This window comes from Plodia interpunctella, chromosome 13 (genome assembly GCF_027563975.2).
Source record: "Plodia interpunctella isolate USDA-ARS_2022_Savannah chromosome 13, ilPloInte3.2, whole genome shotgun sequence".
In the NCBI taxonomy this organism is placed as follows: Eukaryota; Metazoa; Arthropoda; class Insecta; order Lepidoptera; family Pyralidae; genus Plodia; species Plodia interpunctella.
The window spans coordinates 5990522-6006488 of record NC_071306.1 but is presented as its reverse complement, the minus strand read 5'-3'; the positions used below and the strand labels follow the sequence as shown (position 1 = coordinate 6006488).

General features: G+C 33.6%; 1 protein-coding gene across 1 annotated transcript; it reads left to right on the top strand.

The window, feature by feature from the left end:
• Nucleotides 1-201: 201 nt before the first annotated feature.
• Nucleotides 202-15454, top strand: LOC128674954 (uncharacterized). The gene is made up of 4 exons (XM_053753975.2): nt 202-584; nt 11081-11213; nt 13881-15004; nt 15314-15454. The coding sequence occupies exons 1-4, from the start codon at nt 336-338 to the stop codon at nt 15452-15454; spliced, it is 1647 nt and encodes a 548-aa protein (XP_053609950.1). The 5' UTR covers nt 202-335.
• Nucleotides 15455-15967: the final 513 nt, after the last annotated feature.

The window sequence follows — 15967 nt, the reverse complement described above, 5'->3', positions numbered from 1 at the left end:
TTACAAACATCCAGATGAGCCAGGACTAGTTTCGCCATAAAATTTCTAGTTTCATAGTTCCGTGTGAGATTGCCAGGCTTTTTATAGAATCTTAGAACGTTCACGACGTAAGACGTATCCAGCAAACTGGTATAGAAAACTAGATTTTCACGTCCGCTAGCGTTTAGAACGATTAGCCGCGAGGGAAGCATTGTTGATACGCTATCAGCTGATCGTGCGCAGTCCGCCATGGTAACGCGTCCGCAGCGCATGCGCGCGGCGCCGGCTCGCGATTACTCGCTGTCGCGCGAACTTGCGAACGTATTTTCCGCACGTGGACGGATGACTTAATTAAGATGCCGTGTAGTTTTAGGAAATTCATGCGCATTATAAAGCTGTTGTTGGCTGGAGGAACGTTGTTCTTTATTAGCTGGGTAGTGAGTGTGAACGAATGGCACGGCGGGGTTCGCTGGGAGGGCCCACGGGCCCAGGGGCCCACCATGAGGACCATAGTGGCCTACTCGGAGGGCAAACAGGCGGAGATGGACCGACCCTCGCCCGTCACCTGCGATCGGCTGCCGGCTTTCCCGAAGATACCGCATATAGTTAGAATTTTAATTTATTTTATTTTTGGGGGTCATGGTAGTAACATTAAATATAATAATCATTCCTAATAATCCTAAAAATAGGGGACCAGAGCAATTATCATAAATATTTTATTGTAATTCTGCAAGAAAAAAGTCAACCAGACTTTGCTAAAAATATTTTAATAATATGGATACCCTATCGTATAAATTCTTTATACCTTTATACCTTACATAATAACAAGCTACTAATTATATCGACATCAAATATTTATATCTATTACTATAATAACTATAAATAACACGCCGTATTATAAATTGAACAAGGTCGTAATATCGCAGAGCAGATTGGAAAATAGTTGAAAATACCCATCAACGATCGCATAGAGTGCGTTTGTAGAGCTCGCGTTACTTATTTTTTATTTATAAAATAACAGGCAGAAGAAGTTACAGGTTGGCTGATGGTAAGCAATATAAAGTACTTATAACATGAAAACCATTTATAATTTATTTTCATTCCGAATATTTATTCTTGAAATAAGAGTCAATTGCCTACAGTTTGATGATGTAGCAGTATAATATATTAAGTATTTATATTTTTTTAAGTTAAGTACTTACCGTAAATACAAATACTGATGGTAAATTATAACATTATCAAGCTTTATAATAAAAATAACCTTACACGTTGCTCTAGCGAGCTCTATACATACTTACAATATTTTTTGTTATGAGACGCTCTCATTGATTTACAGTCTAATAACCGGTATTTTAGCAATAACCTTTTTATGGGGAACTAAGAAAACAATGACTTTTTAATACACACAGACAGAAAGACCAGTTATTTAAAAACTGGTATAAAAACCATTATATTTTTAATTGAGCATATTGTATTAGTAACGAATGAGAGATAAAAGTCCGCAACTAATGTGTAATTGTTTTCTCTTTTCGAGAACTCCAAAATTTCCCGTTATTTTAATTGGATATTTTTAATACGTACATACCTTCGTATGTCGTATAAGTTATAAGTAAAGTACCTACTTTATTTATTACTATATTTGCTTTTAGTTGGTTTAAAATAGACTCTAGATTTTTATTGGTTGACTGCTTTTAAGTCTTCCCTACATCTCGAAGTAATTCACAGCCTATAGGAATAATGGAATAAAAATCTCATATACGAACCCTGAACAAACATGACACTCTTTTTTGGACAATTGTGTATAAACCGCTGACACCAATGACCTCTATAGTTGTACGTACTGAATCCAAAAAGCCACTCACAAAAATGTCCGCGTCAAAGACTTGCTTTTGCTTTTAGCTAAACAAATAGTACCTACAGTTACCACACGTAATATTCTACATACATATATATATATATATATATATAATATCACGCATGTTTACCATGGGCAAGCAAATACTAGGGTTGCCACTTGCTAATAATAGTATGTTGGTAGTAATATACTTAACCAAAACTATAGGTTTTAACTAGGTTTAAGTCTTATGAAAAGAGGAACTAAAGTGTGACTTCCCTTAGATTTTGAAAGGTTTAACATACTTAAATAAAAAATAGATTAACAAGTACAATTTCACTATATTTATGTAGAAGGAGTAAAGAAAGACTGTGTAAAATAATCGAAATTCACGCGGACAAAGCCGTTTACTAAACATATTATATTTCCATTAACTATTTACTTAAAGCATATTTTTTTAATTTTATGATATATCTTAAAATTCTAGTTGATTATATTTAAATCAGACACATTCAGCTACTAACACACGGTTGTCTCACATTAACATGCAAATATGAAAGACAAAAAATTTGAGAAAATAATAATATACGAGTCATTGTGGCAATTATTTATTATGCAGCCTCACTTCCTGTACTACAACGGGGTAGACGGTGGCTTGCTCGCACATTTTTTGAATATAAAATAAGTGGAAAATAAATTATATATAATATTGGATTCCTTCATTAATTAATGCGAAGAAAATTGTTGTGTGTGTTTCATTCCACGTGACGACCACGACACTCAGCCATGAGGAAATACGACTGTGAAATCCTTTATAGGTAGATTGAAGAAGAAACACAAATATTGGATTAGGTAGGATTAAATTAGGAAGAAAAGAGGCAAATTCACAAAACTGATTATTATATTATTATTGGAGTTTTTTCATTAAAAATACACACATTTTTTATCAAAATCGAAACTGCTTTCATTCATAGCAAATAATTACAAAAAAGCTTTTACTTTCATAACGCAAATATTTAGCAGTAAACACAACTTTTCACTTTATTAGAGTCAAATTTTAAAAGCAATAGGCAATTAAAGCTAACTTAATAGTACTTTCTAAGCATAAATAAATACTCACAGGTCTCATCACAGTGAAAGTTCTTTAAGCAGGCTGCAAATACATAAACCGCCTTCGCCGGCACTCGCAAGAAGCAATAATTTCTTTCACGATGTCAATTAAATAGAAATGATTGGAACAAATTGCGATACGTATCCGTCGATATCGTACAATCGGGCGTAATCGAGTCGCTGCAATAGATTCACGTGGACTTGTTTCGAATATCGATAATGTATTCCGATGCCGGTCACGAACAGAAAATAAATCGAAATCAATATCCTCCTCGGGTATTTCTAATGGCATGCTGCCACTGGCACTCCGGCCTGGGCTGTTGTGTTGTTCAGATACACATGCTATCAAGTGAGAACTTAGGTTTATTTTTATGCTTCTTCTTTTTTTCATCTTTGCCCAATCAAATATTTGATATCCTTCAGTTCTAGTATGATAGAGACCAAAAATGCTTAAATGACTTTCTTCCAGCATTTCTTCTCAGTAGTGGTCGTTCCGAAATGTTAGTAATTTGTATCTTTTTGAGAAATTACTATATTAAATTTAAAGTGTCTAATTTCTGAATAAACTTAAATTTGTTACTGTTTTCCATATTGAGCAGTTAAAATCCAGTTGCTACCCACTATCTTTTTAAAGTCATCAGTTGACTTTTAGAACTTAATTTAATTAGGTAGGTCATACATTCTGGTGGCTTCATTTTTGGTGTTCTCGAGAGCCGCTCATTCCAGCTATCTATGAGACGACATTAAATTCAAACTAAACATACAAAACATAGACTTGGCATAAAAACTATCGCGATAATTTTCCACTGATGACAGCGATATTATTTAAAAATATATAAAATAAAATATTTATTACAATAGATTTTATTAGCCAATTAAAGGTACATAAAGGCACTGGCGCTGCCACGGACGGGTTGTAAATTAAATAAAAACTATTTTTTTATATTAAAGATAAAATATTTAATAACTACTTGTAAAAATACATATATACTAAATTAATTATTTTGTGGGATAAGGTTAAAGATAAAAAATATTCAAACCTAGTTACGAAATATTTTTTTCTAAGTCCACTCACGTCTTTCTATGATGATGGCTATGATGCCGAAACCCCAGGATTCGCGTAAAAACATCTCGTCTTAAATACGATTAGAAATGCATTTTTTAAAATATAGTTTTATTGTCACACATACATTGTGTATACTTATTTATAATCCTTTTTTAAAATTCAAGTTGCGAGCGGAAGCTGGCTTAATAAGACGTTAAAAGAGTACTGGAACCAAACGCTAAATGCCTGCTTTGAGATGCCTTATACATTTTTAGCATTATACATGATCGTTAAATGCACCAAGATATTTTTTATCGTCTTATCAATCATCAGATGTTTATCGAATACAGCGGTGATGTTAATTGGTCAATTAATGGACTGGAAAAAATCCATCTTATCACTAATTTCCCTGCCTAATGGCCTTTTCGTCGTAAAATTACTTCAATCATATAATTTGACAAAAACTTGTAATAACTTTAACATTCGACCATTTGCGAAATCAAGAAATCTGGTTTCGAATCTTGGTTATTTTTTAGGCCTATTGAGATTAAAAATTCCCGGATATTAACAATTTCTTCATGGCTGAGGGTTGTGGCTATTTCATAAAATGAAATGTACACAACTACTTTCGTGGCAATTATTTGTAGTAGTTTGCCATTGATTACCTTCTTCATTTTACATAGTAGCTAATAAGTCATCAAATTGGTCGTGAGGAATCACGATGCTTTCCTTCACTGGAAGCAGGTAATTGATTAAAATTACCGTACGTTAGTCATATGAGTAGTATACAAACTCATGACATGTGAGAGTAGGATTCAAAAAGCCTTTCGGTTTACAGGATAGGAACACTACGGTTTCAAGTGTCTAGTCCAGTAATCTAGATAATATATCTAATGTAATACATAACATTATAGTTCCGAAAGCCACGAACCAGGATAAAATAACAAATGAAGTTCGGACGTCCTACAATTATATTTTATTACAAGAAAATAAATTATATATTTGGTACGTGTGAAACGTTGGCACGTATTTTCTGTGTTTGCCATGATTACAGAATAATACCATCATTATTACTTGAAGATGAAGATGATTGTAATAACGAAGTTTTTGAATCACGTTTCCAATATGTACCCACAATAATTTGCGGAATAAGTATTTGTTCGTATAGAGGAGACATGACTTATGTTACTTAATCAAATCTATTTACTATGAAAGGCCATAAATACATAGCTCTACTCTACCGAAATATTGTCAGTAACTAAAATAAGTGTTTAATATCTATCTTTTTATTAATTTTATTAAAAGAAACGATATAAAGAAAATGAGTTTTTTCTATAATAAATCATTTTGTAAACAATTTATTGTCGTCTATGAGTGCCGATACTGGTTGTGCCATCGGATAATGTTTATTACAATGCTGCATTTCCATGGGAACTGAAGCGATGTCGTGGACAATTTCAGCTCTGTAATGCCAGCAGCGGATATAAATGAAATTTAGCTTGCAAGACTTGATTACAGACAAACAGAGGACGAGACATGTGCTAAATAAAAGCTTGTAATATAGCAGTCACGAATCTGAAGTAATGAATATTAAATGAAATAATGACCTATTTAATTAGTCGGCAATTTGGACATATAATAAAAATATGTTAAAAACGTCATTTTCCTTAATATCCCATCATATGCTTAAGCCTCACACCGACAACGTAGTCTTAAAAACTATCTCTGTAATAAATTAATAATTCTCATCTATATCCATGTCCCGGTCTTAGGAACTGAGCAATCCACCATTCTGACAGATTTATCTAGGTTCTCGAGTTCTACCTGAAATAAATTACTTACTTGAAACTAGTTAAGGTACTTGATTGATTTATTCGAATAAGTTCACTTAAAATATATCGTAATATGTTTTAAGTACTAGTAAACGTATTTACTAGTTATTTGCACGCTAATCTAATAAGTTCTTGATAATAAAAAGTTTATTTAATATGGTTTACATAAATGCTGATTAACTGGCAAATATTAACTACATAGGTAGTTAATATTTGCCATGGTACATAGGTACCCATCAAATGTTTATTAGAGAGATAAAATTACCGATGTTGACATAATATGGAATAGCCTAATTGGTAGTTTATTCAATTGAGCTATTCCATTCCTACTAAAATTTACAAATATATGAAGTTAATTCCGTCAAATTCAATTAAATCTAACCATGGATTAAGGGTAATAAATCTACTTAAGTTTTTATGACCAACTGCCCATTAAACTACAATTTGTAGATGACGCAATGCTCTTAGTGTGTCCCGCGCCCTATCATTAAGATATAACTTCTTAGGAGACGTTGTATGAAATTGACATATTACCGGTCTCAAGCTCATTTTCAATCATTCAAATTAATTTAGTAAGTATTTTTTTAAAATTGGTCTTGTTTATTTCAGCCAAAAAGATATTTAACTGTATTAGATAATTAGGCAAAGTAACATATAAAATGCCATAAAAAATAAGTAGGATTGAAGTGGATATCTGGATAGATAGATAAAAGCATCTAATTAATGCTATAAATACACACATACAAATAAATTAAAAGGACAAAGTACAGCTTTTCCGCCGGCGTTGTGGAAAGTAGAGCGGCAAACAGTACTCCGTTCACGAAACGACGTGACATCACGTAGTTCCGGACCCACGAAATGATATAAAAGGTGACTGCATACCTGTGACCTGTGTCAACGACATTATTTTGTTGTGTTGACGGGACAGGACAGACATACCAATGTTCAATTGAAATATTTAGTTAATTTGTCTTGTTAATATATAAACCCGTACTTTGGCTTTAACGTACGGCAAAGTATTTATATGTTGAATATTTGTATATAGTATTAGTATTGAGGATATAATGTATAGTCAATAACATATAAACATTCCCAAACTCATTGAATAGTCCCAACAAACCCTTTATACAAAATGACTCCTTTTCGGTGTTTTTATTTAGCAGCTGTTCACTTGATTTAAACTTGAACGAAATTTAATATAATTAATAAATATTATTTATTACGATATGAAATTAAATATTCCTGCAAAAACCTGGTAAAATAATCCTACCAAACACTTAGTATGTAAACGAGGTGTATGTCGGTGGTTCACAGTCGTTTGTATGTCGCGTAGTCACTCTATGACAATATATTCTTAGTATAGCATGATATATTCAAATTTAATATGAGTTTCAAGTTCCAAGCATGGTATGCGTAGGTATGTAGGTATGTGTATGAATTTCTTTCTTTTCTATGCTTATCCGTATTAATATTTTAGTACGGATAAGCATAGAAAAGAAAGAAGATAGACAGACAGACAGTTTTCTGTCTGTCTGTCTGCCACGCTTTCACAGCTAAACCGCTAGGCCGATTTTTATGAAATTTGGAAATGATATATTTCATGGGGGTCTTGGTATCAAACAACAAGTTACCGCGGGCGGAGCTCCAGACAGCAGCTAGTTTTCCATAAAAATTGAAAGGTACAATTACTGATGCATGCAATATTATAAAGGTTATAATACAAAAAGAATGAAAACAGGTAAATTATAAATTACTTGTAGTCATTATGGAGTTCTCATCAAATTGAATGCGTATTCGATAAAAAGTCGATAAATATGTCACATAAAACGACAATTTATCAACAATTAAAGATTACTAAGAGTGCAAATAAAAACAAAAATACTTTATATCGTTCTAATCACTCCATGTCTATACATTAATATATATAACCTACATGAGTCTGAATAAATATTATTTATCTTTTAACTTGTATGTATACATTTTTTTCAAAGTTTTCATTAGTTTAGTCTATCGTTAAACCTCTTCAGTTTAAAAATGTGATTTATAATGGTCATTTCGAAGTCTTTGTCTATGTCTTTGCAGCATTTTTCTATGCTTTTCAGCCACGGATCTGTGGATACATGGATTTCTTTGAACATCCAGTACATGTGACCCGTTGTAAGCTTAGATCTTGAAAACTATGCAACGGATTTTGACGCAGGTTTATTATATAATAGATAAAGTGAATCAAGAGGAAGGTTTAGGTGTACAATTTAAGCGAAGCCGGGACGGGGTGCTAGTTTTTTATAATGCGTAATCTACAGGCAAGAATTGGTAAGATAGGCTGCAGATTAAACCATTAACGTAAGCTTTTAACATTTAGCTCTTAGCATAGATAACAGTTCAACAAGCCTACGACGAACGGAAAAGCTTTAATTACTTTATTATTTTATTCCGCTTCACAAAAATTTATTAAAGTGATAATAAAAAATATATTTTTTCATCTTGAGCCAAAACGTCTCACTTAAAATAACTTAAAAAATACAAAAAATGCTCAAGTAATAATAAAATAGGTGTGCAAAATTATTATTACCTATATCGTGGCCCATATGCTTGGTGCATTAGCTTAGTTTGTCATGTCCTTGCAAGATATTTTACATAATATTTTTGCTTAAATAATTTTCTGTATCTAGCGCCCTGCAGGATCTGTATGACGCCAAAGATAATGTATGAGTGGGGTTTATCCGTATCACTAATAGATTCGCCGAGCCGCTAAGAAGAAAAAGTAACTAGTTATCTAAACGCATACACAATTCACAACTTTAAGGGGAATATATTTGTGGTTTCTTACCATATTATTATCGTAAAGGAACTATGTAACTAATGCGAGTTTGAGCACACATGCCAAAGGAAAGAAAACTTTACCGAATATACGCTATATCTAATTCAGACACCGAAATTAAAAAATCTATGGCAAATTACAACATTCTATTTATGTAAAGTTGGCCTTAAAACCACAAATATTACTCATTAGTAATAATCTAAATGTCTTCGTCTCTTCGTGTATTCTCGTGAGAGAGGACACAGCAAGCACAGTAACCACCCTGCATCGCGTGCGCATTCTATCGTCACGAACTCCGTGGAAATAATAAACGTTACAATTTGAAGAATTGATGATTTGTGACATTACTACTGTCCGCCTGCCTAATGTGACATTCGTTGGGAAACGGCAAACTAAATTTACGTCTCTCTCTATTATCACCTTATTATAATATCATACGCACTACGCCCTGGAGCTTTGCTTCCTTGGGATATTTAATAAAAAAAAGTGGTGTATATATATATATATATATATATATATATATATATATATATATATATATATATATATATATATATATATATATATATATATATATATATATATATATATACATATATTACAGACGACCAGGGAATGAGACATCAAAACTTTTGCATATTAGTACGTCTTTCTATGGGTGTCAGATCACATTCAAGTGCCCTAAGGCATCTGACATGATTGTGGACTACCTACTACGTCTAGCGGACGCACACATCGCACACACACTAGTGAAATTAAACTGTCAACCAGTATCAGTATTTCATGTGTCGTATCAGATTGTCGTGTAGTTGGTCCATGATCCCATAGTCTAGTCGTGATAATGGTCGTCACGAAAATTATTTTTTCGGTAAATATAAAAGCACTCATACTAACAACGCAATATTCACGCATTCGCGTCGTCATATATCTGAGTTTGGCGACAGTGTGGAGCTGGCATTAGAGTATGTAATTAAGTACATACAATATTTTAATCCATAGAGTGTGGAATTAACTATGATATTTTATAAGTAGTTATGTTCATCCCGATAATAAATGTTCGAATATAAGTGTTTGTAGGTTCGTGTAACAGGATTTTTTTAATTACTAAATCTGGATTAAACGGATTCCAATTTATGCAAATAGTTATTAATTCACATACCCTGATAATGTAGTGAATGTTTGAAGATTAGAAACAGAATTATGCATTATTCATTCATACGTATATCCTGTTTCTTCGTACTTCACATTACTGTTTACGTATTCGCTTGATTAGACATCAACGCGCTGTTCTATTAATAGTTAGCTCAGAGTTACCTTGCGTATTCATTTATTGACATTAAACTATTGTCTGTCTGTACCCCTAGCTTTCGTTTCATTGAAAACTTGCAAATCATTTACATTATTTTATTTACATATAAACTTTTCGCCGCATTATTTTCTATCTTCGGCCACTGATTTTTTAATTTTATTTAATCTGAAATAGAAATATGTTAAAATGTTTTATATAATAAATATTCTCTGTTATTAATGTAACTTTTGTGTTTACTAAAGTAGAAAGAAAACCCTTCAATAAATTTCATCCACATCTAGATTTATTTTCAGACTTGTTTTCAATCATTATAATTAAATTGACAAAGAACTTAAAATAAACATATCAGACAGATTTACTTATTATCAAGAACATGATACAATTATTGCAACTTATATAATATTTTGTAATCTTAATTATCTCGAATTTATAAATATCTAGCAGCCGGCTTCGGTGTAAAACCTTCCAAAGCAATCATACTATCTATTAATGAAAACCGTATAAAAATCCGTCTGATGGTTTTTGAGTATGACGCGTTTATACAGATAGACACACTTTTTTATAATATGTAAGGAAACCTAAAAAAAGGGAACGAATCCACATCGCGATTGGGAATAATCTACAAACCCAGTGTGTAGCCATCACCTGCATATTACTACCAGTATCTAAAACTGCCCACCATCATTCCAAGCGATGTCGCATAATTTAAATGTCACGAGCATTTTGACTACTGATCATTATTTCTAATATCCTGTTTCGATATGACATAAAATTATGGAATAGATTATAAAATTGTCACATAGAAAATCGAAATATATCAGATAATTTAGATCTTGCTTCTTTCTTCCATTCCATCATTTTAAAGATTTATTTTCTTTCATATTTAATTGATTGGATAACAAACTCGTTTAGAGATATACGCACGTAGGATTCTTATTCATTTTGTGGCTATTTTTAGACCGACTCTTCTATTCTGAAACTGGTTGGCAAAAACTCTACAATCCGTTTGTAAGTAAGCCCTTCCTTCTCATTTTTCTAGACTATATTTTAGAAAAACCAATAACGTATTACATATTTTCCACATCTCATTTCTGTGTTTTAATTACTTTGTTCGCCAAAATAGTACCTAATTTGATTTTCTCTCTTCCAGAATCGCAGTTGGTTCCCCGACGCGGCCGAGCGTGGCTGGCAGCAGCTGGCGGGCACCACGGTGTCGCTGTACGCTGCGTACTACGACCAGCGCCAGCCGCAGCGCTTCGTTCGCATCCTGGCCAAATTCCAAGGTTTGTGCATCTTCTATACATGTATACATCTCTATTCTCTATACATCTCTTATTCATTTCTATTCTTATAATATAAAGTATGTCGGCTACTAGATGAAATTAGATTCGGTTTTCTCAGTTGTATAGCGGATGGTCTAACTTAAAATCTTGTATAGATTTTATCGCTATATATTGCTTAGAACCCGAAATAAAAGCTAGTTTAAAATACATAATTTCAGGTTTATACTACACAACTATATAAGAGTAATTATATTTTCTTACTAGTGGCTTCTCCCGGCTTCGTTCAGGTAAAACCTTAATATAAGCTATACATATCTTTCTCAAAAATTACACAATCTATTGGTGAAAACCGTACGCAAACCCGTTCGCTAGTTTTTGCGTTAATCGCGTTTAGACAGAAAGACGCAAGTGGGACTTGTTTTTATAAAATGTAACGATTTAAATTAAGTTTCCCAAAGGAAAAATTTAATTAGATTAAGTATTCTTAAAATTAGTAAGGTTGTCAAAAGATTCATCTCATCACATACGTGACCTAACTCTGTGAACCTCCTGAAAATTGGATATTTATAAAACTTTCTGATACTCATTACACAAAGTCATAAATTCACGTAGTGCCGGAATCACTTCACAATTATGAGACTTGAAATAATTGTAACAAATTACACCACCTCTAAAATGAGAAAATTGGTAGGTGCATCCTGCATACACCCCCAGCAATCATAAAAATCAGAAGTGCACTCGCGCATCAACACAATGTGCAAACTAAATTACCTTTGTGATGCATGAGCTTTAAAAACGTGATTATGTCGTATAACTTTACGGTCGAAATGCATTCTGCGTAAAAAGTAAACAACGACAGACAAAATGTGCCGAGGTTATAATTTAGTAAAAAGTAACAACGTATACGAGACACAAAACGAACTAAAAATGCATCGTACGTATGTACTTTAAGTAAAAAACTGACGCAATCTGCCCCAATAAAGATATCCGCGAAATCTCAAACGGTGATAAAAACAACACCATAATTATTGGTGAACATGGACCCTTGCTCGTTTGTTCCAAGGGAAACAAACAAGGACAGAGAAAAACGACAAGAAGAAGCTACGGCCGCAACTTAATCGAGAAGAATAAATATTTTTATTTTTGGCCTTACGGTAACTCACATGGCTGTCTCATTAAAATCTGGTTGTGCTAAATATACATTAAAGTAATAGCGGCATTTATAAATTTTATCTATATGTGTGGTGCAACAAAAGTGCAGAAAGTGGGCACAGTGCGACACACTCGGACGAGAGGCGAGATAAAGTGCCGCTCATTTGTCACTCGCCGCACAAATTAAACAGCTAACAGATATTTACTCCGTACTAGAATTATTACTGAGTTAGTATTAGATGTGCCTTTTAGAAAATATTTTTATACATTCTTTTATCATTCGGTTAAAGAAATATATACCTATTTGATACCTCGTCATACCTGGCAAAGCAAACATGACTCGAGTTCATAATCACATATAATTCTTATCTGCCTTTAAAACATGTACTGTGTAACTTCTACACTATAATAATAATCATTTCAGACCAATGGTCTAATAATAGAATAATAAATACATTACTACAACGAAGGACCATAATATTCCGTCTATTTCGAGGGTATATAGCAGAACTTAATTATATCGGACGTGATCTTTGATGTTCTGACAGACAGAAAACGGGATGGGCTAGTACTAATTATTTAGAATTTGAAGTATGTGTACTTCTGAACATTGGATAGTTTATATCCCTGGCGAGCGCCAGTGTCGTGTAAATTCCTTCCCGCCAAGATAAATGCCACTCCTATATTGCCTTTGGCCGGATTAAAACACTACACTTCTACACTTCGTTTTCCTTTTTAACTTTCTTCTGTGTACTTTTCCTATAATTTGAGTGAAACTAGGTTTTAATATAATCGAGATTTTTAAAAATATATGTTTATATTTTTACGGATTAGAAAAAAAAACAAAAGAGTATAATAAAAGCAACTTTGAAACAAAATAAGACTAAATATAATAATAATAATAACTAAATTCAAATTACGTAAATATCGGAAATCAGCTCATTATGAACTACCGAAGTAGTTCCGCTTCTATGAAATAATTTAAAAACGAATTTTGTATTTCATACGTCGTTTGTCGTTCATTGTTAGGAAGTATTATTATACTTCCTAAATTATGACATAGTGGATAAAGAGGAATATTATTATTATTATATTCCTCTTTATCCACTATGTCATAATTTACTGGCTAGTTATTAAAATATCTAGTCTGGAAGCCTTTACAACGTTGAATCAGATAAAACGATCCGGAACAACGGTATCTGAAAGCAAATCATCCAAAGGGCGAATTGAAGCTGTAATTCAACTCATTTCTAATGGAAAGCAGTTCTATCCTGTTCGAAGAAGGCAGCAATCTGAGACCCGTTTTAATGACAGTTCCTTGTAGTACCGCTGCGCCGCACACCCGAGGAAATGACTCCAACAAATTGCTATTATATAAGTTACGTTATAATAATTCTGCCCATAAAATATATAAAGAATATTTTTGCAGATCAGATCATAGTTATTAGTTAGTTTATTTGATATTTTTAAAATTTTGGTTGAGGTATACTAACTTTACATTTTTTTCGTCGACAGGTCGCAACATCTCAATAGAAGAACCACTATTTTGCCAAACACGCCCGCTTAATACATATGAAGATTCTGTGGAGGTCGTGGCAGCGAAACCTTTGGAGATTTGGTGGCATGAATGGGACGTCTCATTGTCCAAAGTCGAGACACCACTTCTGCTCTCCTGCCCATTGACGGAACCTCTCAATGGACCTGCTATCGTCTCAATAGTCACTGAGCCATGCAACAATCCCACCAACGCATTTATTTTAGAATCTAATGAAAACACATTTAAAAATAAAAAATCTTTTACAATATGTGTCAAAGATATGAATTTCGATAATGATGTTTCACAAAACTTAGTAGAATGGATTGAAACAAATAAGTTACTAGGTGTAGATATTATAGACATGTACATCGATAAGGTGGAAAAAGAAACGGAAAGAATCCTTTTGCATTATCGAGAAAAAGGATACGTTAGATTATTTCAAGTTCCTATTAAGAATAAGCCAGAAAGATCTCTTTGGCAAAGACGAAGAGATCACATATTAACTTACAATGATTGCTTATATAGAAACATACAAGATTCTGAATTTATAATACCGTTAGATGTAGATGAGATAATATTACCCAAGATAGCGAAAAGTTTGCCAGAGCTGATAAAGCGACTGTTTAATAAAGGATGGGATCCCACGAAAAATTCCGCAATTTTAATACAAAATGTATTTTTCTTTGGTTTCATGCAAAGAGTAGATAAATACGAAAATAGAAAAATGCGCAGTAAAAATAAAGTCTACGTGAAACGAGATGACGTTCGAATAAAAAAGGATGAAAATTTAGATGTAAGTGAAATAGAACTGATACATGAATCAAGTAGCATAAGTAATGAAGTCATAGATATTAGAGATTTAGACGAAGATTTGTACGACAAATATAGATCAAGATGTGGAAGAGATCTGGTCATACCTAAACTAGTTAACAATATTGTGAGCTCGGCCTTGGTGAGTCCGGTGGGGTACTACAGCAAGAGCCTCATGCTGACCAGGAAGGTACTGACGGCATTCAATCACTACCCTCTGGTCAGTCTGGGCGCGTCTGGTTTCGCCGGTTGGTCGGCGCCCTACAACGAAGTGCAGCTCAACCATTACAAGGTATTATAACAGAAAATGCACAACAAATTTGATATAAGTTAATTGTATAAACTCCTAAATAGTTTAAAAACAAGTGGAAAGATATTTTATTCCTCATTGACATTCATTCGTTCTGGAACTGAACACACGTCATGTTTATGTAAGTACGCAGTGTCGTCCAATGCAGGGGTATCACACCGATCAATGTCAGGACAAACATCCGAGCTGCAAATGAATATTATGGTTATTAACTAAAGCCTAGCATTTTCTAATATTCCCATCATTGCGAGCATTTCTCTAATAAATAACAGTGTCGTGGTCACGTTGCAGGAATCGTGCAACACGACGGTGGTGGCGGAGTGCGAGCGGTACGGGCGACGCGCGCGCATCGACCGCGCCGCGCTGCGCCTGCGCCGCCGCCTCACGCGCGCCCTCGCCGACGCCATTTGCACAGGAATAAACATTACCTGAGAATAATGCCTTTTATTTAAATATCGGACGTTCCAATTCGCACGTCACATTCTTTTTCCTATTCAGAAATAGCTAAGGCGTTCGAGCCAAGATCATTCATATGAGTAAAAACTTTTCTATACATATATAGGCTTCTATTTTATCAATTGACAATTTAAATAAAACGGAAGGCCTGTGCCGTCGAATTGGGAACGTTTCGATGAGCGACGTGAAATATTTCAATCGTGCAGGACAAGCAAAACTATTCAACTTGCAATTTTTTATTACAATCAGACATATAGAGGGGACAGGTGAAACTAAATAAAAGCTTGTAAAAAGTGTAATTAGTAGAAAACTTTTCAAAGCGTTGAAAAATTATAAAGTTGATATTTGGAATACAACTGGCTTCTCCTGTTTACTGCTGACATCTAGCTGACACGTGTTTCATGTGAGCAAGTGAGTGAATGATGATGAATGATTACATTTTTCATGTTCTCGCTTCTGCTGCCGCCTGCCAGCAATCCAGCCCATGAT

Coding starts and splice junctions, on each gene's coding strand:
- LOC128674954 (XM_053753975.2), top strand. CDS start 336: ATGCCGTGTAGTTTTAGGAAATTCATGCGCATTATAAAGCTGTTGTTG. Junction 585..11,080: donor TCCCGAAGATACCGCATATA/GTTAGAATTTTA, acceptor TCTCTCTTCCAG/AATCGCAGTTGGTTCCCCGA. Junction 15,005..15,313: donor TGCAGCTCAACCATTACAAG/GTATTATAACAG, acceptor GTCACGTTGCAG/GAATCGTGCAACACGACGGT.